Source organism: Lygodium microphyllum, chromosome 13 (assembly GCF_053477565.2).
Source record: "Lygodium microphyllum isolate KBCC chromosome 13, Lygodium_microphyllum_v1.1.10, whole genome shotgun sequence".
NCBI classification, from domain to species: domain Eukaryota; kingdom Viridiplantae; phylum Streptophyta; class Polypodiopsida; order Schizaeales; family Lygodiaceae; genus Lygodium; species Lygodium microphyllum.
The window spans coordinates 153409588-153437221 of record NC_141147.1 but is presented as its reverse complement, the minus strand read 5'-3'; the positions used below and the strand labels follow the sequence as shown (position 1 = coordinate 153437221).

Sequence of the window (27634 nt, the reverse complement as noted above, 5' to 3'; positions counted from 1 at the left end):
AAAGACTTTCCAAGCAGCACGAGTTCTCCAATTGGAACTTGTTTCATTGTGTTGAATGGCATACATAATGGCATGCATTTGTGTATGCATTCAAGATGCTTAGAATATGGTATATAGGAAACTAGATGAGGAGGAAGATAAAAACGAAAGCATAGCTATTTTCTATGGATTCACCAAGGAAACAAGTTGCACTTAGGCCCAATGAACAAAGTGCTATGATCTTGCCAAATGATGGGCTAAGAAAAGAAAATGTTAAAAATTAAGCAAGTTGAGTAAAGTCAATGGCTTGCAATACCAAATAAAATAAGTGCGTTTTTCCCTTTATTATAGTCCTCTTTCTCCTTTTCCCATTCTTTTTGTGTTACACCTCAATGCATGGCTTTCCTGTTCAGGACAATTTCTATCCAAGTAACATCTTTGATATTTAGAATTGTTAAGAGAAAGAACATTATGGCATGTGCATGTAAAGAATATCATAAAAACATATGTAAACAAGATGGTACGCAACTAGTGAAATTCAACAATATAAACAAGATGGCGCCCTAACAATAAAACCAAACATCATATTCAAGTTGAGTGAATTGTTTTCCCATCTTTTCGTCCTTACTACCTGGTAGTTTCTTATTAAATGAATGGCATCCCCTTGATGATAAAAACTCATAGTGCTAGGTTATATCTTCAAAATTTCTAAACTTCCATTGAGGTAAATTATGTGGTGAACAAGAGTGGTGCCTCTCTTTACAAAACATGCTAGGATTGGTGGCCTCAACTAGTGAGGGTCCAACACTAAGGTACTAGGTGCCTTCCCAATGTTCCAAGTTGAGTGAACTGTTTTCCCATCTTTTCCTCCTTACTACCTAGTAGTTTCTTATCAAACAAATGACATGCCCTTGATGATAAAAGCTCATAGTGCTAGGTTATATCTTCAAAAGTTCTAAACTTCAATCGAGAGGAAAATTATGTGGCAAACAAGATTGGCGCCTCCCTCTATGAAACTTACCAAGATTGTCAATTTCAACTAGTGAGGGTCCAACACTACCTAAGTCTCCCAAGGAGCTTCTCATAAGTAGCAAAAGTGCAACATATACAGAGGCCCTTGCATACAAGTTAGTGGAACAAGGTTCCACCTTTGATCTTGATAGGGCACTCGACTCAAAAAACAAAAACAAAACTTAATGTTAGCTTGACAAGCACTCTATCCACTACATTAATCAATCTTCAACATATCTAGGAGAGAATGGTTTGGTGCATCCTACAACATCATGATACTAACAGATACTGACATATGTTAAGTTACTAGGGCCAAATAGCATAGTTATATTCTATTCCTTAACAAGTTTAACATTCACAATGGATGTATGTGATATACAACGTAAGCAACATCTATACAAGACAATCCACAATTGACCCCAATTTCGTCCTCTCATGAGATGGTGTAGAATCATTAAGTAAAGTAGTACAAACTTGCGTCGTAGCTTAAGTGGTTTGAAGATGTGTGTGTGTACATGGGTGCGAGTTCAAGCCTTGGGTACACCCTTGTTATTTTTCAAATGTCAAGTCTTTCTTAAAACTTATCCAAATGCAGAGAAGTCCATGGATGATCCTAAAAATCAAGCATGATAACGTTGTTCAATGACAAGGTTTGATGAGATTTTGGACCTTTTCAATTGAAATCCCTATGGTGACTTTTATTTCCATTCTCTTATTTCAAGCACTGGTCACCTATCCAAGGCATCGAAAAGGATAGGCTGGTGGAATGAGAAGGTTTTGGAAGGCATGGTAGCACATGGGGATCCTTTCTATCAATATTTAATCACAACATGGAGCTACTCATCGGAGAATCAAATGATTGGGTGCATGTTAAGTGCTCACTTGCTAGCCAATTGTTTACCTAAACAAGTAACAATCCAAAGCTTTCTCAATGATTGTATTAGTATGTAATGCCACAATAAGCTATTTAGCCTATTATAAAGAAAATGACATTCTTTAGGGATAATGTTTAATGGACAAGCAAATGCCCATTGATAGTGAAGGTCATGGGTTACAAATGGAAATAACCTTTGAGAAATTAAATTAACACTTATACACTAGACTCTTCAAATCTAAATAGCTTTATAGTTCTCTTCTAAATCCCTCTCCAAGCAAAATCATAATTGACACAAGATCAAGCTCCCTAAGAAATTGATTGTGTTGCACGTCCATTGGCAAACCAACTAGCTATTTATAGGTTCATAGATGACATATATCCCATATGAAGTTATTTATGGTTAGCTGGAGTTGTGGCCCCACTCTGAAAAATGTAAAGAGGCATTAACAAAAAAGTAGAGGAAAATTGATTGCTCTTTCCTCACCAAGCTAGTACCAACCAAACCTATATGAAGGAGCCAATCATATACTTATAATCATTCATTAAAGTTTAGGACTAGCAAACATCATCCAAGTCATTACTATTCAAATTATAGCAATGCAGGCATCCTAGAGTTGTATGGACAATGAATCTTCCATATTTGACATGGTAAAACTTGAAATTCTTGGTTGTGAGTTGCACTTGCCATAGTGGATTGCTTACGAAGCCAAAATTGAGATAAGCAAATAGAGAGAGAGAGAGAGAGAGAGAGAGAGAGAGAGAGAGAGAGAGAGAGAGAGAGAGAGAGAGAGAGAGAGAGAGAGAGAGAGAGAGAGAGAGAGAGAGAGAGAGAGAGAGAGAGAGAGAGAGAGAGAGAGAGAGAGAGAGAGAGAGAGAGAGAGAGATCCTCAAGATGCCTAAGGCACATAGGACAAAATGATACATCTCAAGTACTTACACTAACTCCACTTAAAGGAGCGATTGAAAGAGAGGTTTTGACAACAAAATAACATAATTGATATCAAGGATTTGTGAAAAAAAGGTTACAAGGGAAACTTTGTAGCCTAGAGAATACATGCTATGACCTAACTGTAGACAAACTAAAGATGCTCTCTCTCTCTCTCTCTCTCTCTCTCTCTCTCTCTCTCTCTCTCTCTCTCTCTCTCTCTCTCTATCTCTCTCTCTCACCACCTTGCACATATGCACATGCACACATACTTCTGTGTATATATGGCGAGGTAGTATTAGAGGCCCAATCAGATACAATAGGAAACTAGAGAATGCATAGATTGTAGAGATCACCTCTTGGATCTAAGGTGTGCACATGGAATGACTATTCCTATGTCTAGCTAGATGGCCAAAATGAAGTTTATTTACATGCTTTCCACATAATCATGCATCTAGGTTATTAACAACAAGCTCCTCCACAAGCCATGCTATCATGCCTAGAGCAAAAGCAATCAATCACTTGCTATGACCTATCTGTGATTCTCCTACCATTTTTCCCCTTCTTGAGAACCTTTGGGGTTGAGAAATGGGACAACATAAACACATGGTAAAGGTGTGGCAAGATTCCTACCATTTTTCCCCTTCTTGAGAACCTTTGGGGTTGAGAAATGGGACAACATAAACACATGGTAAAGGTGTGGCAAGATTCTCAATAATACAACCATCAACACTTAAAGAACGCTTTTAATTGTCACAATAGATTTAAAACCACATGGAAAGGCTCAACCAAGGTATGGAACAAAATCCAAACATGAAAGAATCAAAACAAAAATAGCCACAAGTCTAAACAATAATGTAACCAACTATGCTTGAGTATTAAACAAGCCAACATCAAGATTGAAGCCAAGTTGAAACTTTATATGTTGCAATGAAATGCATGTGTCGTCTATTTGGCCTTGCAAGCTTTTCTTGGTGAGAGGGAAGGGTCGGTTAATCCCTTCAACACAACAATCTAAAACCCTTATATGAGAAGTGAGAGAGATTGACGATATGCCACCTCAACTCCAAAGAAAACAAGGTTTGGGGATTGAAAATAGTAATTCAACTTTAAAAAGGTTATATACTTGCCTTTATAATTATAATTTTCCAAGTGAACATGATGGTGACTATGGTGGCACTAAAGGAGCTCTTAACACTTAAAAACTTACTATGCTCTCATCTATCACTACGAATAATTCTTGCTCCTAATCTTTGCAAATATCTCATCCACATTGTCCTCATTCCAACAAACTTATCACCCCTTGGGATGGGATTCCACATATTTCGTTTTCAACATGAACATTTCTTATCGTCAAATCTTTGTGCTATTGTTTGAAATTGTCAACTTCATGAACCCCATCAAGGCTATGAATGAATCCCCATAATACATATGCTATGACCATGCTCAACATGTCCATTATGTCACCCTTCTTTAGAAGAATGTCAAACCTTGAATTGGACTCTTAACATATCTTTTTAGGAGAATCTTGAGTTAGCATTTAGCATATCAAATGCTCACTCCCCTAGCCTTTATATGGAGGTAACATATATTATCTTGCACATCAATATCCCATGAAATAGTCTGCATGTACACTTGTGTAGTGATGGAGATGTCTTAACTATTGATTGCTTCAACTATGAAACCAATTCCTCCTATTGCCTCAAAATTCACCCCCATGGAGTAATGATGGAAACCATTGATTGCTTCAACTATGAGAGTATCCTCATGTTGCCTCAAAGCTATCACATAATCTTATTTCATCATTAGCATATCAAATGCTCACTCTAACAAAGCCTTTATACGGTGGCAACCTATATTGTCTTGTGAATATTTTTTCACGACAATTATCCATGACCACATGTACATCTATGGAGTAATGATGGGAATGTGTGAAGCATTGATCACTTCAACTATGAAAGTTCTTCTTCCCATTGCCTAAAAAATTCTCACATACCTTTGCCATTACTCCAAGTCACAAAGACCAAAGTCCTTTATTGTCAAGCAAATCGATTTACTATGCTACATGGTGTGGTTGTAGACAAGTCCCAAGAATAGCTCCTATAGTTAACCTATGGAAGGAGCACATGCACATTTTTCTAAGGAAATACATATGAATAGAATGTCTCTTTGCTTTTGGGCACACAAATAGTCCATTTGAGCTATCACTCGATGCAATACGTGCATAGAACCTTGCATTGGATATTTAGTACTACTCGACACCCCAAGAAGATGCTAGATTCTCATAGAGAGTCACCCTCCTAATTGTGTTGGCACATGGAAGCGTAGGGTGGTGCATTCTTAGTATAGTCAAAAGCATACATTGCAGAAATTCAATTACTTGTGGCACGAGGGTTCCATGGTGACTGATCATTTTACATGTGTTTTGACTATCCCGCATGTATCTATGTCACTGATCTTTTCACAGGTTTTTTTGAGGCCCATCAAAATTTGTTTTGGGATTCATTCCTGATAACCTTGGGCAGCAAGAAATTATATTTGAGGCTTATCAGAATCATTTAGAAAATGAAGTCCTGATGTAAGAAGCGTTAACCCTGCCGTTCGGACAGGTCTGGTTTTGATGTTACTGTATCTGGCACATGTTGACCGTTGTATTGATTATCTTAATGTAATTACTCAACGCGTGGAGTGAAGTGTGTTGCTGCCCAACAGACCAAGGTGTCCAGTCTTTAGGCACTCCTTGTGGCAGACTGGTAGTTCAATCTTAGGAACCTCAATTCAAAGTTCGGTAATTGTGTAAGGTTGCTGGAGTTGCAATGGGGAGACAGCAGATAGACTGGCAGCATCCTTCCAATGCTATGAGCTCTCTTGAACCTCCAAGTTTCACTCAATCTCAGCTTAAACCCGTTGACAGGAACCATCGTTGCTAACCCAGACAATGCTGTAATAAACTCTCAGGATCAATTAAAAGAGGGCCTTGTTTGACCTATAGATGAGCATCCCCAAGCAACTCTAGTACCATTTTGTGAATGACCTGACATGCTCACTGAGGGTCATGTCATACAAGTCTCTTCCAAATACAGAGCACACATCCCATCTTTGTATACCTGCCTATGATCAAGATGCCCAAAACATGTGAGCAGCAGAGCCATTTTCCACAATCCAAGAAAGAATGGAGAAAACACTGATCCTTCTGCAAGCTCAGAACACATCCAAATGTGACTGTTTTTGCTGCCTGCTGGATCTCCTGGGAAAGTTCGAAGTGCTTCATGTTTGCCCCTTCTAAACATACCCTGCAATCAATGAGCTCCATATCACAACATTGTGTGCCATTCACATTACAAGGATATGGATTTGTCTTGCAAGCTCCACAGATGCAGTGTATGAACATGCTTTTGAAACAGGAGAAAACGTGGCGGAGTCACACTGCAGACCCTCATTTTGCATTTGTGCAAAGAGTTCTAAGGCCTCCATACTCAGTTTATGGTGTGCATAGCCTGCAATCGAAGCACTCCATGTCACTAAATCCTTATTTCTAGGTCTTGCGAGTGCCATACATGCAGAGATTCCCCACCTTTCAATAAGATGATTATGAACAAGTCTATCTTTTGCTTCAGTGGCTGCAGTTGAGTGAGCCTCCAGGATGTGTATCAAAGCTAGCTGACCCGCTCTTATGCCGTTGTCTAGTATTAACTTGATACAGCCTTCTCTTGATTATGCTGGAGGTTTACTGGAATCAAAGCACTCCTGCAATTGGTAATTGTGTACCTTTCAAGACTTGCAGTTAGAGGACAACTGAATGACTGTCAACATACCTCTCCCTTGACTTCCAAGTTTCACTCAATCTCAGCTTAAGTCAGCCCACAGGAACCATCCATGTGTCCCTTCAAAAATTAAGCTGGTGGATTCTCTAGAATCTATCACCACATTGAACACACATAAAACCCCCTCATCAAATGGCATGGTAAGCTTGCTGGACTGCAGCATCTACAATTAATTAAGAATGCTTGTTCTGCAGATTGCTGTCCATGAGCAGTTCATTGAGCACATAGTATGTGAGCAGCTGTGCTAATAATTCAGGGCTTTGTGGGACCCTTGCCTCCTTGTGGTAGTGATGCATCTCACATTGTTAAAGGATTGACGCATAAAAACCATTCTATATGGGTTAACAAATCCAACAATGCCATTGACATTAGCTTGTGTTTTTTGTAGCATCCTTGACATGACCATCAACTTTTAACAGCACAAGGATGTGACTCATAGATATGCTCACACGATCAGCACTCATCAACAATAGAGCACAATTGAAAAGGAAACGATGCCTTCAGGTTCTATGCTCAGATTCTCTTTCTCCCTTGGTTTAATCAGGTTTGGAATGTCTTTTGTGTCTGTGCAGCACAGATTTCCTCATCTTACAAGTAATGATTCAGTGGGGTGTGCTTCACATGGGAAGTTGGGGGAGACTCTTATTGCCTGTTTCCATTATCCTGAGGAGCTGGAGAGCCTATAGACTCAGCTTTCACACGTGTGTCCATATCACCATCAGGTGATGGAAGATGCATTAGGTGTGGTGGACCTGTAGTCAATCAAGTAGTACCTCTGATGCCAATCCATCTATGTACTATCCTTGGACCTTCCAACCCTCTTCTACCTGATAGAATTTCTCTATTTTCTATTAAGGAGCATAGGTGACAGAGAAAATGCCAACAATTGTTGCGTCAATTCTCTGGTAATCTATGCAGTTTGACATGCTACTGTGATCAGCTCTTTGAATGCTCAGTAGGTGAGCTTGAAGTCTCCAAATGTGTGCACAATATTACTGCTCAATAAAATGCAGGTGGCTGCTTGGCATTGATCAGTAGGTGAGCTTGAAGTTTCCACGTGTGCACAATATTACTGCTCAATAAAATGCAGGTGGCTGCCTGGATATGAGAGAAGAGGGGATTTTTGTCCCCATGTCTGGAATGTGAAAGCAAGAGGCAAGATTCATAAAGCTTCTCACTTTCCAAACTGCCCAGACTGAATTTAGCTTCAGCAGCCATCCAGACATTTGTGAGAGCCCCCTTACTCTTACCTGTACATATTTCATGAGGTATTTGTGGTGTCCTTTCTGGAAGTTCCTGAAACCGACCTTACCACATATATATTTCATGAGCTATCATGACATCCTTCTTATGATATGTATATAATATTATGTTTGGACACTCCATGAATTCACATACAAAATTTTGCATCCTATATCTCTGGTGACATGTAACTCAATTGGAAAAAACCTTAGACTTCAACGTTTTCTCCTATAGTCAATTACATCTGTATGAGCTTGTCCAAAGGTGTAGCACTCACCTAAATGAATTACAATCATTTACCTTCCCAGTGGAACAACTGACCTTCACGAACTTTTCCAGAGATTAGCTTCAAACTAGAAACCTGGCAAAGGAGTTGCTTCATGACAAAAGCCTATGACTCTTTGGCTTCTCCTACGCTCAAGTCTTGCAGAAAGAATTATACTTGGTTTTCTCTGGCATGAACAGCAGGAGGGCAACAATTGCAGGATGATAAAGACTTGTATCACCATTAATCTTTGGATGACTTGACCAAGCGATAATTTGGAAATGAGCAAGGCTTACAACTGTCCACCAGTCTCAGTCCTTTTTACTCTCTTATCTTGTATAAGTTTATCTAGTATAGCTGGTTCCAGGGGCATTGCATCAAGACAGCGTTCAGCAGCAGCAGAACATACCTATAGAAAAAAAAAAAAGTCATCTTTGGAAGCTTCAACCTGGTATTGGTTAAGGACAGTAAATAAGACATGCCTGTATTTACCTCATCAAGCAGGAAGTTCACAATGGTTTCATCATCAACAATATCACGTAAGGGATCTCTCAAGTACTGGGTATCAAGCTGTATCTGCTGAAAACCACTTCTGCTAAAAGTTTCAAGACGAACATACTCTTGGAAGCTTTTAAGGCACATCTTCACGACAGTTGAGATGACAGATGTCTGCAACACACAATCTTGGGTGTTAAGCACAATTAAAATGTCAATATTTGATCAAGAAGAATATGCTTGCTATGTAACAACAAACCTGTGTATACTCTAATTTGGTAAAAATCTCAACTTTCTGTTTGAAGAGCTTGGCAACGTCTCTCTCCAGCAGCCGACTCCTGGCTCTTTGGGAAATGCTTGTGCGGTTATTTCTATCTTCGCGCAATGGGTTACTCCTGGAAGAGCTCGCACTTCCTGTGCTATCAGATCGACGATGTGTTCGTACAGCCCCAGGTTCAAGCACCTGCTTCACTTCATTGCCCATCCCTTCAACCTTCCAAGCATCACTTTCAACTCAGAATGTTTTAAAGCTTAGCAAGAAAACAGAGCTATAAATTGAGCATTCAGATTCTTGGTGTACCTCTTGCAAGAGGAGGTCAACAAACATTCGTACCTCACGAGGTTCCTTGTACTGCAGAACATAGATGACTTTAAGCTATCAACAAAGAGAAACATGAATACATAGCCTGAATATCAAGACTCACCTTAAGCCAATTAGGAGTTGTTATGCTCTTCTTTATTAATATGGAAAGTTTTCCGGATTGCATATCTATGTACTGCCAAAAACACAGGTGCAATGTTACAATCTTTGAAAATTCTAGAGGACAGCTCAGAACAAATCCCAATGGTAAAATATAAAGTAGAAAAAGAGCCTTGCAAGGGACTAGTAAGTACATCATAAACACAATGGTTGAGTGAACAACCAATTGGTGGCCTGTAATGGAACGATATATGGTGCTGACACTGGCTTTTGGTGAATCAAAGGGCAGTGATCTTTTAAATTTGCAAGCAGTTGATCTTAAACATAGAAATTCCACAACAAAAAGCCAAGACAAATACTGGGGCTAGAATGCTCCAACACCTAGATATGAAGAAAGATGGGCCCCAGGGTCTGGCACCCCTTGCATGACAAAGACAAGCCAAGTCTACCTCACTCTCAAGCCCCATCTCCTCTAAATGGATGCCCAATCTACTTCCAAACTCTATAGATATGAAGTTCATCCATGCACTTGGGTCAAAGAAGATCAAAGTTGTCTGATCTCTCACTTTGCACCAAGCCATGCACAACTCTATAGGAGTTAGGCTTCTCACTCACCATATTTGGCACCAAACCAACATATGTTTTTATCTTCTTGCCTTTTTGAACTCATCTTTTCCATGAATTGCCCTTTTCTTTTTCAGACAGTTGTGTGCTAATTGATTGTCCTGTTTATAGTTGAAACACTTGTTGGCAGCCCTCAAAAGTATTCCTTTGCTCCTATGTCTTAGATTTGCTTCCATTCCATCCATGCTACTTGTTCAATACAAATTTAGAACTCTTACCACCATTAGTAGGCTTGGAAGGTTTCTTTTCAATTTGCGGTTTATTGGCCTTAAAGCTAACAACTGTTTCATGAAGAAACCCATCAACCATAGTTCTGTATTTGTTTTTCCACGGTAACTTCCTTCCTTGTAAGCGCTTACAAGTAGTAAGGCCTCCTAAAAATTTTTGTTGTGCCCCCACAAGGCTTTCAGATTGGATGCTCTCAATTGATCCCATGCAATCTTCATGTCCACCTCAAAGGTGCAAGTGAGCCATATGCTGCAAAACTCCTAGTTGAAGAATACCCAACCTTTTGGTGCTTTTCCATGAACCAAAAATTTATCCCCCATTGTTAGCATTTCCTTCGAGGAAAATAAATGTCTTACATACCTTGGACCACTCAATATAGTTTCCACTTGAATAAGCTATGTCAAACTGTTGGACAAAAGTCAAAGTTTTCTAATGTCATGCGTACCTTTGAAGGTCTCAAACTTCATAGATTGTCTTTCTTAATAATCTTCTGCTTTGTCATTGGGAATGAGGTTGCCATACACAAGTACATAGCATTAGAGTAGCTAGTATGTGCTTGGGAGTCTCCAAATGCACCCCCACTTAGGACCACTTCTCTACCTCACCACGAGTTTCATTGGTAGACACTTGTTGATAGACATGCGCAATGGTGGCCACACCCTTAGGCTAGCATCTTCTAGCTCCCTTAGGGTACTCCGGGTTCATGTGCATTCCTACGTACTCTTAGTTTATCAGGCTAACGAGTTGTAGGCTACTTTGTCCTTGGGCTACTTTGTTTTTAGGATTTCTCCTCATTTAACTTTTGTTGCATCGACACATTCCATTACTTTGTTACTTATTCCTTTTAGCTCTTCTTTACCTTTATCTTATTTAGCACACAAGCACCTCACTATGAAACATTGGTATGTACATTCTGATTTTGTTATATACTTACATGTTGGGTTTTGAATTTCAATTTAGGGCTAACATGCAAGCTTGCATCGACTCTTCTTGAGTCAAAAACATAGATTGCTCACCGTTCCTTTGTGGTTCCATCTTACTTGGAGAATTGCTCTTCTACCAGCGTAGCCTTGGTTGATTTCGGGTGGGACACCTCAGGGTATACACAGGTGAGCTGTGCTTACAATCCCTTTCTTTTTGGGCCTAAGAGAGTATTAAGTTAAAAAAGAATCATTTCTCATTAAACCTTAATTAGCTCATTTAAACAGCCCAAAACTCAAAATTTAATGCTTAAAAGAGTTTGTGTGTCCCATAAGCAAACTCCCACAGTTTGGTTGGTTCCTCATCTATAAATAGGTGGTGTGCTTAGTCACTTGGCATCCCCATTGTGGTCAAGCCACCAACGCTCAACAACATGTGCCTCTCTAGCCTCTCCAGCAACTGCTCCCACCTCTACAACTAGGTGCCCTGATACCAGCCCTCTGGAGGATTCCCATGGTTGTGTTTTTCTGTTATCTGCGGACATAAACATCCTGCCCCTCATTCAGACCAGCTTTTCTTGTCCAGGCGACACACTGCTGTCCATCCTGCACTGCTCTTGACAGAACTCCACGTTAGCTGCAGCCCCTGTCCTGGCCTTCCCACTTCCTGCACTAATCAGATTTGGTGCTGGAACTGCTGTTATTTTGGTCCAGCCAGGTCATATTGCTACCATCCTATTATTACAGCACTCCGGATCTGTCTCCAATAGACATCACACTCCAAATACCCCCTCAGCTCGCTCCAACGAGAATCATCCGCTGTTGGACAGCTCTACCTTTAAGCATTCTATACACACTTTCATTCATTTACTTCAGAATTATCTTTCCTCTTTGTTTTTGTTTCTGCAATTTTGTCTGAGTTATTGTTTTAGTCATGTTCATACATTTTGTGTTTTCTCAACGCAAACCCCAACATATCTTCACCCTGACACAACTGAAGCAACATGTAAGGCTTCTAAAAGGACCCAAATCAGAAGTTTCCAGCAAATCAAGCCCCTTCATGTATTCTCATCAAAACTTATTAACTAAAAATAGAGTCATACCAGTCAGCATCTATGCTTGAAAGATAACTTACATGATGAAGCAGACGTTCTCCTGTTGCCCGAAATAATCTACATATTTCTGCAGGTACAAATGCAGGTCTATCCTCAAAGCTCCTTGCTCCACCTCCGGTAAATGAGCTAGCTATTTCCTGCAAAACCAAAAGATACAAAGTGGCATGGAACAAACCTTTGAGGTAGTAATTGGCTGTTGTATGATAGCTTGATTACCTCCTACTTGCATCTACTAGGGACCCAACTTCAAAACATGCAAGCTGCTGATTATTTCATATTAGAAGTGGTTCAACATGTTAGGGGCAGTTCCTCTATTAAATAACAAATATAGAGGTCTCAAGCTAACAGTCCTCTATGGGTGCCTAAAATCAATCTATTGGTACAATCTCTGTAGAAAACAAAGCAGAGGTTCTGCAACTCCTCTTGTAAGCACCCTGTCCACATAGTATGCTTAGCAATTAAAATAATTACTTATTTCCTTGACAAAACATTTGAAGAAAAATAATTGTCTCTACATAAATCATGAAAGACTTTGAGACAATTCGAGGATTGAAGATAGCAAACCCCCCGTGCTCCCTCCTTTTCCAAAGGACCCATATGGCTAAGTTCAATCCGAGACAAATCATGCTGAAATCTACAAATGCATACATGGTGGCATGTACACAATTACTATGCAAACAAATCAATTAATTCTTCACAATTTGAGAAGAAGAGCAAAATTCAGCCTTTCTTCATGGTTGAAGAGCACACATTGATGGCTTCCTTCACAATCCCATACTGAAAGCCTAAAGGAGAGAAATCAGAATGCTTCTAGGCAGGGCCAAAAATTGACATTACAAGTCTATTCTGAAAAACAGCAATAAGAGGAAAAGGGAAACAGAATTTAGAAATTTGATAATAAAGAGGTGGAGGATGATGGTGGAGATGGTTGAGACCAGCTTCAGGGCAATCTTTGGATGTTGTGCACTTCCTATAGAAGGGGAGGCCTTTTTAATAGGGAAAAATAGTCTCAAGCAAAGAGGTGAAGTGGAGCAGCACAATTCAAATTGCTGGAGGGACATTTGGAAGCTAGAATAACAAATGTCATAAACACTCGTATTCCTGATGCTTTTCTTCTTTGCTAAAGACACTCAAGACTAGAATAATCAAATTTATTAGGAGCTATCACAACTGGTAAAACAGCAAAAAGAGAGCAGCTCCTTGAGAGAAAGGTAGAGGTAGCATAGAGACTTAAAACCAAGGTGCTGGAACCATGTAAAAAAAGCACCCAACCATAGGAACACATTGAAGCAAAAACTCAAAAAGCATAAAATCACACCACCTCTTCCACAATGATGAGCACACATGGCATCAAGTGAATTGACTGTCCTCCAATAGGCCAAATGATGGTCAACACTCGAGATGAGTAATGGCCTACAGTGTCTACTGCACTTAAGTTTTATCTTAAATGTAGTCCACCATGCAGAAGAGGCTCACATGCAGAGATTAACAAGCATAGCTACTTCCAATGTTGAGATATGTCATCAACAAACATTCAAAACTCTACTATGCCTAAGACCTCTCATGTCAACACATTGCTTTTTCAACACAGAAGAAACTAAGAGTTTGGGAAAATTCACTTCAGAATCCAGATTATTAAACTCAGGTGCACCCAACCAACCAAACAGAGGGAAATAAAAGGAAACAGTAAATGGTTATGATCATGCACCTCTGTAATTACAGGGACAGCTGTTTGCTCTATAAATACTGAGAAGCGAGCTAAGAGCAGAACAAGACCACTTGAACCAGATGTTCTGTGACTGCTCTTTTCTGAAACACTGTCTTGCTTCCAACTACTCACTGATGCAGTTGTGCACAGAGTTGAAAACCGGTCATTTAGCAAGACAAAAAGATCCTGAATGCCAGCTTGTACCAAGTCCACATATAGTGCTCGCCACTTCAACATCAACTCTATTCTGTCATCGAGGAGTTCCTTTAGATCCTGTAAAAATGTTAAAAGCATTCAGATGGCATTATACAAATTTTAGAAGTGAGCAAAATTGCTGCAGATAAGCAACACAAAACACAATTTTGATGCATCCCATACTCCAAAAGTGTTATGTGGAAGTACGCACACACATTTAAGATAGAAAGGTGTGATCATTACCACTTAGTGATTATCTTTCTAGAGCATCTTACCTTGGGAATCTCAACAATGGCTACATTTTCAAACCTCTTATTCAGAAGCAAATTTCCACTTGAGAGACAATGGTGATTAAAATAATCAACTTGGTGCTACCCTAATCGAACAACAGAATCTAGTCAATCATAAAACATTTCCACCAACTCTTACCGCAAGGACATCCAGGCTACCCTGTAAAATTATATCCTGAGAACCCTTTAGTACTCCTTCCAATGGCTTTTCTTGGGCTGAAACCTCTAATCCAGGGACCAGTTTCCCCCCTGAACTGCCCACTAAGATAACATCTGCAGAAAGACGAGATCACATGAGGTTCTTAAAGATCAGAATTCTTTTTCCTTTTCAACACAAACTTGAGAGAACCTATTAAGCGGTCAAACAATCCTTTGAACCTCCGTGTGACATGTTGCTTTACAGCTGCCTCAGCTGCCTGTCACCAAGAACAGATTACACTTTCTCATAATGGCTAACTAACAAAAAAGAAACAGCAATCTGGTAACCATAGGTGCTCTGAATTCACTTAAACATAGCAACACCTGCAAAGAAAGTGCTGAAAGTCCTGCTTCAGGTAGAACTTCATCTATTTGGGCAATGTCTGTGGAAAGAATTGCTGCCAATATAGAGGAAACAAATTAGCAAAGATACTTGCTGAAAGAAAGCTTTAGGTAAAATTTCAAAATTTATGCAACACCTATAATTACGAGTGCATTTTTATCTTAACCTGCATATGATCTGCAGGAATGCCATCTACACCTAAGGCAGAGAATGCATGGCCATTACTAATGCTGGTACTAAAAACCACCATCACTGATCCTCAAACATACACCATTCCTTATCCTGAAACATCATTCTATCAACTTCACCTTCTCTGCTCCACTATGTAGCCTAGAAGAATGTTTTTAGTGGTCTATTCTTTAATCTTTCTAAAGCTTGACATACAAAACAGCCACTGTTACATCCTTGGACATCATGCAGTGTGAATGTATTCAAGGCACTTTACGCATGGCTAGGTTCTATAGAAGGAAGCTAGGGCTCATTTGTGGACATTATCATGCAACAGACTTCAGACCCTAGAAGGCTCTGCTTGCACACTTGTATTGGTGTGGGACGGTCGTATGGGATGCCAGCTCGTGGTATAGGCTTGGCCCATTTGCTGCATGGTTCCCCTGCTCGGCGCTGAGCCCACATTGGCTCTCTATGGCTAGGAGGTGAGCATGATGTTCGTTTCCTTATGTTTGTTTATGTGCTTGTGTGGCTTGTGTCATGTAATATGTGCAAGATGGATCCTAGCAGGCGTTACATTGGTGTCAAAGCCTCAACCTGCTCTCCAATGTGCACCACAACGACATGGACCTCCCCCACTCTTGCATAGGGCAATATGGGACACTACAAGCAAGAGAAAAGGGCAAGGGGGGCACATGCAAGACAGTAGCTGGAGTCGATACTGAGTTTTTCTCTTAGTATAGAAGACTTTTGTGTGTGAAAATGGTTTGTTACAGTTGCTGGTTAGGTTTGCTCTCCACAACTAGCTTGTGCTTATGCAAATCATTGAACACAATGTCTTAGTGTTGCCTATGCTCTGCCTCATCTTTGAATAGACCCTCAAATCCCCTATGTGCCTTGAAGATACAATCTATCATCTAATTAAATGTGAAAGGAGAAATCGTAAGTCCAAAAGGCATGACAAGAAACTCATACAACCCAAAAGATGTCCTGAAGCTGTTTTAGGCACCTCCTCACATCTAATGCTAATTTGATGATACTCACTCTTCAAATCAATATGGTTGAATATAGCTACAGCCTGCAACCTATATATAACATCATTGATCCGAGGTATCGGAAACCGATTTTTTAATCATGATTTTATTCAATGCACATACCGCATGATCCTTTTTTTTTCTGTACCAAAAGTACCGGACAACAAAAGGATGATGAGCTATGCTACCTTGGCCCTTTTTTCAACAGCTCATCTACTTGACTCCTCCTCTTGTCGGGCTGCACTTACCCTATAGGGTGGCTTATTAGGAGGGCTATTTCCAAGGATAGAATCTCTGCCATGATCTTTTGGTCTTTCACACAATAGTTTCCCTAGTAATGACTAATAAAAGCAATCAAAATACATTTTCAAAAATGACATGAGATCCTTTTCTAACTGACATGTTTCCAATATTTTCATTATCAACCTCATCCTTAGTGAAAGCCAAGTACCTTGAAAAGTAAATTTTCATTACTTTAGAAATGGTGGCAATCAATACAACAAGGATAGATTCCCCTTTCAATTTTACATCCTAAGTATGGGCCTTGATCTTACACTAGATAGTGATCACTTTAGCATGCGAATTAATCGCTCCATGCACACAATGGTACCAACGTATACCAAGAAAAACATCACAACCCTCAAGTGATGCAATGAAAAACTCTTCGTTGTTCACATATCCTTGAAATTGCAAGTGAAGCTTTCCGATGAGTAATGTGATAGGTTTCGTACGGCCCTTACATGCCCCTTACATGCCATACCAACTTCTCCCATGGGTCTCATCTCATCCTTTTAGATGCCTAGATGAGCTGCCATCTTTGGAGATTGAGTTGGCTTGTGACCCATTATCAAAGAAGATTAACACATGCTGATCTCTGATTTTCCCCCATGCTATGTATAACTTGGTAGCATCATCATTGGGCTAATCACTAACAACATTTGGCACCAAACCAATGTTCTTTGCCTTGGGATTTCCCTGATTTTCTGATTTTCCAGCTTTCTGCATATTAAGACAGTCCTTAGCCATGTGATCCTCTTGTCCACAAACAAAACATTTATTTGTCGCCCTTCATTGTGCATCTATTTTCTAGCCCTTTCATTGTTGTTTTGGCCTCTTTTCGGCCTGCTGATTTTCAAATCTGACCCTTTTCTTAACATTTGAAAATTTCTTATTCGGCTTCTCACTACCATCTTGGAAGCCCAAATCTTTCCCACACACCAATATAACAGCTATAGCAGCTAATTTTATGAGGTAAGATATACTAGACATAGTAGATTTGATGCAAAAATCCCTAATTCCTTTAGGCAACCCACATACATACTTTTCCACTTGCTCATGAAGAGGAAATAAATGATAGGAAGTGACTAGTAGCAAGGCATCCCAAAACTTCTTATTATGCTGCTTCAAATTCTTCCATTGCGTTGCATCTAGCTTATTCCAAGCTTTTATCATGTCCACATCAAATGTGCTAGTTAATCAATTCAAAGCAAACATTTGCTTGAATTGTATCCATGTTGATGGTGCTCTACCTTGCATTAAGAGCATGGACCACCACTACTACAATGCATTCCCCTTAAAGAGAAGTGACTTCCTTCCGAATCTTGGAGGATTCGGTGAAGTTGCCTCCCAGATAGGTTGCATCAAACTACTAAATTCAATTTATCTTGTGCTCCACTAAAGGACTCAAACTTCACCCCTTTTCCACCCTCATCATAGTCTTTTGCTGCCCCTTTGGGAGTCAAGTTATCATGCACCAACTACTACAAAAGCGGTACATTTGCTGTATTTGCATCATGGCCAGCACCATATGAAGCATTTGCATAACCAACACTCACTCCTTGAGCCCCATAAGCATAAGGGGGTGCAGATGCTATATTGTACATACCACTTTGTGCCCTAGGCATCATGCCAATGCTGCCATACATGAAATTATGCATATTACTAGCCATACTAGGATACATTCGGCCTTGCATACCATACATGGGTTGCTGCATACCATAAGGAGTTGTACCATACATCTCTATATGCGATCCCTGACCCACCAGAGCATTAAAAATGGTGCCACCACCAAAGAATCCTAGTTGCCCTAGATTTGCGTGCATGCTCAATTATCCAAAACCCATTGGATTGGCACTATCAAGATGGCTTGGCATTTGCTCATCACCAATCCTACTTGTACCGTTTGATTTTGCTCATCATCAATATTTGGTGCATCTTTAGGCTATGATGGTTGTCCTTTGGGAGATTCTTGCTACCCAAATACCTTTGAAGATGACATTGTTTTCTTGCCCTTCCATCCTTTTGGGAGAATTAAAAAATCTCTCGAATTGAGAATCTTTGGCCAATTGAACAACGATGCCAATTGAGAGAATTCCAAAAATCTCTCAATCAAGATGTCAAATTAGTATCTAGTGGCCTAGAAGGACCCACTTCTTGGTTAATAACCACATTCTCTCCTTGCTACCATGTTGTAAGCCTATTCCAAGATTAGGCATTCCATTTTTCATTTTCAAAATGAGATGCATCATCTCTAGTTGATCCCATCTCATTGTAGGAAGATACACTTGCCGTAGATGCTCAGCTAAACACAATTTTTGACCTTCAATTAAGTGCCTCGCATCCACCAAGTCAAGGGAAATGATGGTGTTTCTAGAAATGCGACCATGAAACTAGCCTTCCTTCTCAAAGAGGGTAGTAATGACCTGATTAATTAGCAACTACAACAAACATTAAATTCATATAAACTGAAAATGCAAACGTTATCACTTAATCTTGGGCAATGGACAGCCTATTGGCCCCAAAACTGACACCCCTTGTAATATTTATTTATCTCGAATTGCAATTTGGATGGAATACAATGAGATTCCCTAAATCTCCTTCTCTCCAATTACCTCTTGTTGTCATAAATGACCAACAAGTCTTCAAACCAATTTGGCACTTTGGTTTGCTCAACGATTGGCCTTCAATTGTGCTCGTTGGTTGACAAATTCAGCCCAAACATTTGTAGGATGGATGGCCGCTTGAATCTCTTGAAATTACCTTGATTTCAGTGACTAAAATTCAAGTCTCTAGGTCTTCAATTTCTAAGCACGCTTCTCGAGGTGACAGCCAAACCCTAACTTTTGTTCTCAATTAGGACTTACAAACAACAAAGATTAGTAAAAATCTCCACGTCCAATGGCTGATTTTGTTGAAAATTGTTGAGGAAAGATAAGTATAGGTTGGAGGATGAGAAAGACTACTGAAGAGAGAGAAAAATCAGACTTCCACCATGAGAAAATGGAAGAAATCAACCGCTACCTTGTCTACACAGCCATGAAAACCGTCTCCATTGATGGAATACCCTGAATATGATGTTGCTTGGCTGAAACAACCCTCAAACTACTGTCACTTACTACTATAATCTCTTTGAGGTATGTCACCAACTCTTGGAGGGGCTCTTGTTGGCTATTGATTGTTGCAGCAGCAACAACAACGCTCTCTCTCTCTCTCTCTCTCTCTCTCTCAAGTACTTGTTCGATTAGAGTGAAGCTGTCAGTACTCCTTATCTTGGTTGCTCTTTTTGATGGGGCTTCAAAATTTGGACTAGCACGGACTCTTCTCATCCCACGGTTGAGTTCCTGCCTTCCTTGAGGGGACCTAGGAGGCCATTCATTTCACAGGTTTTCAGCTCAACATGCATCTTACTCTTCTTCTTTGGGTGCTTCTCCTTCTCCCATTGACATCAACATCTTGGGGAGAAAGGGGTTGCTTATTTCTCCTTCCACTGTCCAATGGTAAGAGGAAGCAATATTCTTATTTTTTTAAGAAAAAGGTGGCTAATTATATTACTCAAAAGACTTTAAAATGAAGTACATGAGTTTAGCAGCCGGGCTAGAGTTGATACAAGGTCAAGTTGGGATCATATATACAAGCCTCTCAAGGCAAGGGCAGTCTAGGGGGAATGAGGATAGAAGGCATGAAGAAGGAGAGCAGTGCCACTCAGGGTTGCCTGCCTGCATCGTTAAGAACAAATCATGGCCACCCCATGTATGTAAGAAGTGGTGTCACAACTCCCTACGAGCTTGAGAGTTACCTTGCACCTAATCCCAACAGCCATGGAGGGAGTGGATGATCGAGGTCCAGAGCTCTGCTAAAGTCTTATAAGGCCCGTAGTCAATTGATAGCGTGCCTTTCATATGTGCCAAATTGTGAGACTCCCAATAATCTCCCATACCTCTGACCACTCAGTTGTCGGATCTAGTACCTACCACATGGGTAATGCCTCTAAACCGACCACAACATAGGCACTTGCCTTGATGGGAAGAATGGTATCATGCATCTTTGCCTTATATAGTAAGTGGTGATCCTAGCTAACTGCCTACTGACACTAGACAACAGCCCCCTAGGATATAAAGCCCAAGCTAGGTGCCACACAATGAAGAATGCAGCATGCTCCTCTACATACCAACTACGCTGCTTCACAAGACCAAAGGCAATGCCTTGGGTTTTCCAAGCACAGTAGTGAATAACACTTGTAGACTCCATCCTACTACATTTGAGCTAGCCAACTCTCAATTGCCAAGCCTCCATGTGCCAATAACCACAAGAAATAAGACACCCTCCACAGCCTCCAGCTATCCCACAAGTGTTGCTAGAAGGTTTGATGGAAAGCCTCTATGATGTTGTGTTTGGCCCAGTGCCCAATCCGTGTCCTCTTGCATCAAAACGTGCTTGCCGATCCTAGCTGTGTAGGCCAAGAAGCCCCGAGGCTTCTTGGCAACTACCGTGGCTCGCCAAAGCCACACTCTAGGGTCCCACTCCACCTTGTCAAGGGGCTGGCTCTCCCAAATCCTTAGGCACCTTTCCAAGAACTCACTTCAGGGCATGTAGGGGTCCAACAGCCACGTTCTCCCCTAGAGTCCAATGACACAGATCCTCCTCTAAAGTAAAGCTGGTAGCTCCTTCTCATGTTGACCTCTATTGAGGGCTAGCCTTCTACTAGTTTGAACCGTGAACAAAACCTCATGGAGGCACCACCCACTCTACCTCCTACTTGTAAGAGGATGCAGATTGGCGAGAACCTAGCCACCCACAGCTCACCAAGCAACACCGGCTCCCAAATAGGAGGGTCCAACTAGTCTTATGGGATTAGTGCCTCAATCTTCCTTCTCCTAATCTCAACTCCATGTTGGCAACCAAATGCTTGCTATAAGATCTTCTAGTCAATCAATGTATACACCGCCCTCCACACTCTAACCGGCAAGGCCACCTGACCCATTGGACATGGGGGTACTCGCCGATTTGGATCCTATCACGATCTCGAACCTAGGGTTTCCAAACCAAGAGCTAATGGTCTATCTCATCCTAACAAGCTGGAGGCCTTTGAATCAGGGTCTTATGTAGACCCTATCACACACGTAGCAAATTGTGTAAGAAGAAGGATCTAAGTGGGGTGATTTGTGTTGATGTGAAGATCCATCTCAAGGATGGCCTCCACTCCTTGCTGAGCTCTGGCTTGCGCTCCTGACGGCCCTCTAGCAACAATAGGACCTTCCATGTTTCCTTAGCATGAGCCCAAGAACCACCAGCTTGCCCATGAGGGCCAAACTCTAGTACTCTACATAGATGACCCCATCCCTCCTAAAAGCCATGCTGAATAACAGTCGCGTAAGCCACCTTGGCCCAAGAGTCCCTAGACCCATCCAAGCTAGCCCAAAGAAAATTCCACATGAGGTGACAAAGTTGCGCCACACAGGATGAGAAGAAGCACAAGCATGAAGCAATGTACCAGACTATCACTAAGAGGACATGGTTGACTACTAGGGTCTTGTCCACCAAGGAGAGGTGGCTGGGAGAAACTGTTGGGCTGGGTAATGTCGAGGTCCACTTGGAAACCAAGGTGACGGACAATCTATCCCTTGCTCACCCATTTGAAACCGCAGTGGATGCCCCACTGGCTAGACTCTGGATCTGTAAGAAGCCCAAATAAGTTTCACTAATTGATCCTCACCTTGTAGCTATATAGAAAACCTCGACTCGGCTAGGACCTCTGCAACCTTCTCTATGATCCGATCCCTCCTGCCCCACTCCCAAGCCCAAATCTGCTCAATCTGTCTCTTCACGTCCTCCCTCCTATAGATCGAGTCAAGGGTCCGACAGGATCGTGTGCCTAGGGCAAATGCTGGGGGATCAAGTGTCAGGTCAACTAGGAAATGATTGGACAACGTGGTGCCCACCAACTACCCAACCTAGCCTCCATGAGAGCATCCCCACTCACCCACATAGAACCTGTCCAACCGCTCCAACAAAACTCCACCTAGCCGCCTGTATCCCCAAGAGAAGTCCACCAACCTCTCTCTCCTGTGGAAGGCATGGTCTCTCCAAGCATCGCGTGCTCCTACTGCCAGTAGAAAGACCTCCCATGCCTCCTACTCCTCCCCAATCATGCTCTGGTAGTTTTGTCTTTGCCCTGCTGATCCTCTAAAGCCTCGAGTTTGTTGAAATCTCCTCCAATAATCCACAAGTCCACCTCTGGGAGTCCTGCCGCGATCTCCACCCACAACCTGCTGCATGCCCTAACCTCAGTAGGGGCATAGACATTGAGGACTCCAAGGCATGAGTCCCCAATATCCAATCTGATCCATACAACCCTCCCTGCCACTATCGTCCCTTGGTGTCGTATACAAGCGGTGAGACTCGGGCCAATAGAGGTGCATACACCTCCAATCCTTTCGTGGGCACTGATGGCGTGCTCCCAGTAAGTCTCTGAACTACCCAGGAGTACCTTCCCTACGCATTGGGCCTAGGTAGGAGTGAGCTTGTGCTCCTATAGAAGTAGTATGTCGATCGGTCCAACAAGGGCAGGCTGCAACTCCTGCCGAACAATCAACTTACTAGAACCACATGCCCCACTATAGTCGAGGCTTTTTCCATTCTAGGATCCAAGGTGTAAACTCATAGGGAGACGTGTGACTTACCGAACAAACATCTGTTTGGTGTGGAAGCTGCTGACGAAGAAGAGGAACTAATAGCCATGCGTATACGCTTCGCTGCTGGCCTAGATGGTGAACTCCATTCCCCCATGGTAGCCCTCGGGCGGACCATGGGGGTGATGGATGCACCTGGTGGTACTACCAAGGCATCTATCAACCAGGCTGAGAGGCGAGACTCCGTACACTGGTAGAAACAAGCTGCATGTCCCACGGGCCACTCGATCACATCCATCAGTGCTCTCCACTGCAGGGGGGCTCAAAAGATAATGCTCAGATGAAGGACCTCAGCCCCAACCCACCAGTTAATGTCCATCATGCAACTTGGCCACTGCTGGGAGAAAAGTACCAATCCACCTTCTCCCATCCACTGGGAGATGTGGTCTGCGACCTGGCTCTTCACCTCCTTCTCTATCTGAGACATCATCCAATCTCCTCACCTTGCCGCTCCTAGACTTGTGTACCACGAAGATTCCCACCTCCAAGGGTAGTGGGAATACTCCGCGCTCTGCTACTCTCAGGTAAAACCACAGCCCACTACGAAAAAACTCTTGTGGTAGCAACTGCGCCTGTCTTGGGAAAGTGTGACGGGCGGCATGGACGGATGAACTAGTGGCTGTGTGGGGAGGGGGAGGGGGGCCTAGATTACCGGTGGGTAGAGGATGTCAATGTATGGGCCTCCTCACCTCCTGTGGGACAGGGGGAAATGGGAGGGGGGAGGGTCACCTGTGCTGGTGGAGATCAGGGGGGACTGGTCAACGGGGGTGATGGTGGGGAGAGGGAGGATCGAGGGATGGTGGGGTGATCAGAGGCACACCGCGAGTATGGGGGGGGCCCGGTAGCTCTGGGGAAGGGGGGGTGTGGACTAGGGTCGGGGAAGGGAGCCGTGTAGGGGGGGGAGGGGGGACGAGGGGGTATGAGCCCTCGGGTGAGGTGGCCTGTGACGCCTTTGTGGGGGGTGGATTTGTAGCCCTGTGGTCTTGTCGAGTAGGGCGAGGAGGGGGGGCCCGCGTGGTGCTCTGCCGTGTGGCCCCCCTTGCCGTCTCCCTCTCTGTCGTCTCTGTACTCATGTAAAACCGTCTGCGTCCACCTGTGGGCCTGTCGGTGAAGCCGCCCTAGCTTTGAAGCGCATGCACTCTGCTGCCTGGTGTCCAAAGTCATGGCACCGCAGGCACTGCCCTGGCTACCTAGTCACAATGACCTGTTGCTTAAAGGAGTGTCCGCATGCCTCAATCTCGAGGAACTGTCGTATATTCTTGGTCTCTTTCACTGCCACTTGTACCTTTGGGACTCCTGTGGCTGTCACTGCATCTGTGAAAGAGGCGAGAAGGACAGTGCCGAAGAGCTGTCCAAAGTCTTCCACAAGCTGGCGATACTCTATTGCCAGTCCGGGAAAGAGTAGGTTGACCAGGTGTCAAAGAAAATTGTTGTGGAGTGCGAATGCCTCCACTGTGAAGCCATTGTACCAGGGAACCATATGGATGACCCCCCTCGTGGAGGCATAGGGTGAGCTAGCAAGTAGCTCACATGCTGCGTCTACTAAGGTGAGTTGTACCATGAAGATCCCTTGACCCATTAAAACCGGCTCCACTATCTGTGTTGTGCCAATGCACAACGTGGAGTGAAACCAATCCCAAAGCTAGCCCTAGAAGGAGAGTGTCCTACTACCTGACCAAAGATCGTTATTTCTTTAAGCTCCAACTCTGTGGCACATGGACGGCTAAGAGTTGTTTCTCAGAGAGGACGACGCGCAAGGTGTTTGACTGGGGAGCACTTGTAGAATGCACCGGCATCTGACCCGAGGTTTCCATTGCCCGGGGGAAGTGTTTTCCAGGCTGGGGAGATCAAGTGATGTGGGTGAGGCAGGGGAGGCGAGGCGTGCAGGGGAGCAGATGGCGTGGCATCGAGCAGAGGTGGACGGGTCGCTGGGGGGGTCGTGCTGGGTGGAGACGGGGGAGAGGCGGCGCAGAAGGCGGGGGAATAGCGGGACAGAGGTGCAGGCCACGGGACAATGGCGGGGGCATGCTGACTTGATATGGGGGGCGAGGGAGCAGGGGCGCATCGGTAGGAGCCTTAGATCAACTATAATATGCCTGCTCTTTTGCTCTCAAGAGTCTCTGATGTACAGTGTAGGCTCACTCTTGACAGTCCCTGATGACACCTGTGGCCTGTGTCTGAGGTTATAAGAGGCACAATATATGTCCAATATAGTGAAGATGGGCTTTGTCTAGCCAGGACTTGCAGGCTTTGTCTAGCTATGGCTTACAGTGCACTACTAATGAACTATATGGAATTGCCTAGTGCAGCAAACAGACTTCAGTGGAAAATTTGGATTTTGAACAAACTTGTTGAATGCAGAAGCTATATCACCTACTTAAAATAGGGCTAGCATACTCCTACATCAGAGCTCCACCACATCTAGGAGTTTACCAGTACAAATTCGTTGTTCAAAGCTTCCTGGATTCAAATAACTAACCTTGACATCCACGCAATTGACTATTAATATCAAAGAGATAAACTATATCATGGCATCAAAGTTTGGCAACATACTAAGGGCAGTTACAAGTTCAGAAGCGGAAGGGTCTCCAACATCAGGTTGTAATGACTTCTGAACACGTGCAAGATATCTGCACTTCCAGACATGAATATAAGATTCTTTGCACTCACTACAAATACAACCCATCTCGATAGCAATCATACTTTTGAAATAAAAATTTTGCCGCTTCAGTGAACTTCTTCTTCCAGGCTGGGAAAATAATGCAAAAAGTTGATGCTGACTTGGTAAAGTCAGCCAAGAAGTCCTGCACAAGCAACACCATACAGAATTAGCAATCATACTCTCCTTCTCCTTAGTAACTGGACTGGTCAGCTTAAACTTAGTCAACTGTTCATATATTTACAATTGTGGACCTTTCAACAAACACCAACAAAAAGGCAAGCTGTATTAGTCAAAGCATCTAAAAGACCCACCAGATCTCTACCCATCTTTAATAAGGTATCGTACTCAGACACTCACTCCAACACTTAAACAGAAAGCAGGGCATTCCATCTGCATGGCCATAACTTAGTACAAAAGCCTCTTTCTGTCAGGCTTGGATTTTTAAAGGTCCCCATGGATATCACGGTGCATGACAAAATTCCTGTCAGTATCACATTGCAAGATGCATGCAAAGGGCATCATTTGGTAAATTGCAGTGCTGGATCAGCTTGTACATGTGGATATGGAACTTTTAAAAGGGGGGGGGGGGGGGGGGTGGGGGGGTGGTGTTTGTGTAGCTCAGTTGGTTAAGTTAAACAAAGTGGTGACTAACATGCACTTGTACCAGAGAACCTGCCAATTGCACTCTACCTAAAAAAGCAGACGACAACCCCTGCAATTAACTGAAAAAAAAAAACCTTGATTGCAAGAAAATAGAGGAAATGTGCGAAAAAGACCTTGTTGAAAACTTCCTCCATTTCTTCAATGGATTGATTCTCCATCTCAATATGAGGCTGAGGAGCAGAAGCATGGAGAGAGACATCCTGTCGTGAATTTGCTAATCCTAGTGCTCTGTTAAGACGCTCCATGGTGGCTGCTAAATACTTATCCATGATAGCCTCTACCTGAATAAGTTGCATCAAAGAAAAAAAAAAGCTCAACTACCTTTACAAAATATTGCACTTCTGCTCCAATGGCATTAATAAACAAAGACTGCAGGCATAAAGACGCACCGGGTAGCTGAGTTCCTGAAGCAATGAAACAGCTTCTGAACGTCTATGAACAGACTGTGAATCTGTCAAAACACACACCTGCGTATCTATGACCCCCATTTAGTACCAGCTCAAAATGATCCTGATATTGCAGAGTTGGATTATCAATCTATTTATAGGCATTTCAATATTATCCAATCAAATCTATATGCAAATGATCAAGCTTAACTCCTCTTTGTCAGAAGACCACAAACACACATACTAGAATGTCCACATCCCTTTGTTTTTACAATGAAACTGAAAAATATTAACCGTTACCTGCAATCTTCAAAGTTCTCCCAACTCACTCTAGGAACCTTGACCTTTGCAACAGTCCTTTGCATGCCAAAATTGCAGGCTCTCAATATTTAGCTCCATTGACACAAGATTGGAAGAGCGCATATTTCAAATCCAATAGATTGGCCAATTTCCGTGCATGAGGAAACCATACATTGGAGTGCAATTTTCAAGAAACTGTTAGGCAATTCATAAACCCGTCAAAGCTTATATTTACTAAGATTGGACATCAGATACACTAAGGATGTGATTTCTAAGATTGTGGATATATTTACATACAAACATTTTGGTAGAAATCCAGGCAAAGTGTGAGGATTCCTTGAAATGAACCATGAGGTTGGCCACTACTTATAAGAAGCAGAAGAAGTGGAAGAAGGCTGGTCAGCCTAACCAATCTGCTGTCTACTGCAAAAACCTTGTTCAAAAGTAGTGGGGGAGATGCTCCTAAGGAGGTAACTACTTGTTATGAGACATAGCAGCTCCAAAAGGAGCACAG

At 42.4% G+C, this 27634-nt stretch overlaps 1 protein-coding gene across 2 annotated transcripts in view; it reads right to left on the bottom strand.

The window, feature by feature from the left end:
- Window positions 1-8046: 8046 nt before the first annotated feature.
- LOC148027371 (Vps51/Vps67 family (components of vesicular transport) protein) overlaps window positions 8047-27634 on the bottom strand; it is a 57465-nt gene continuing 37877 nt past the window's right edge. For both annotated transcript variants that reach the window (XM_087691943.1, XM_087691944.1), the window contains exons 7-20: window positions 26824-26901; window positions 26548-26715; window positions 25813-25913; window positions 25663-25739; window positions 14921-14994; window positions 14748-14814; window positions 14538-14671; window positions 13914-14186; window positions 12226-12342; window positions 9323-9394; window positions 9199-9249; window positions 8878-9111; window positions 8616-8792; window positions 8047-8532 (exon numbers count right to left, since the gene is read on the bottom strand). In XM_087691943.1, the coding sequence (XP_087548069.1) occupies window positions 8416-8532; window positions 8616-8792; window positions 8878-9111; window positions 9199-9249; window positions 9323-9394; window positions 12226-12342; window positions 13914-14186; window positions 14538-14671; window positions 14748-14814; window positions 14921-14994; window positions 25663-25739; window positions 25813-25913; window positions 26548-26715; window positions 26824-26901 (1740 nt within the window). In that variant the 3' untranslated portion in view covers window positions 8047-8415. The remainder of the gene's footprint in view (window positions 8533-8615; window positions 8793-8877; window positions 9112-9198; window positions 9250-9322; window positions 9395-12225; window positions 12343-13913; window positions 14187-14537; window positions 14672-14747; window positions 14815-14920; window positions 14995-25662; window positions 25740-25812; window positions 25914-26547; window positions 26716-26823; window positions 26902-27634) is intronic.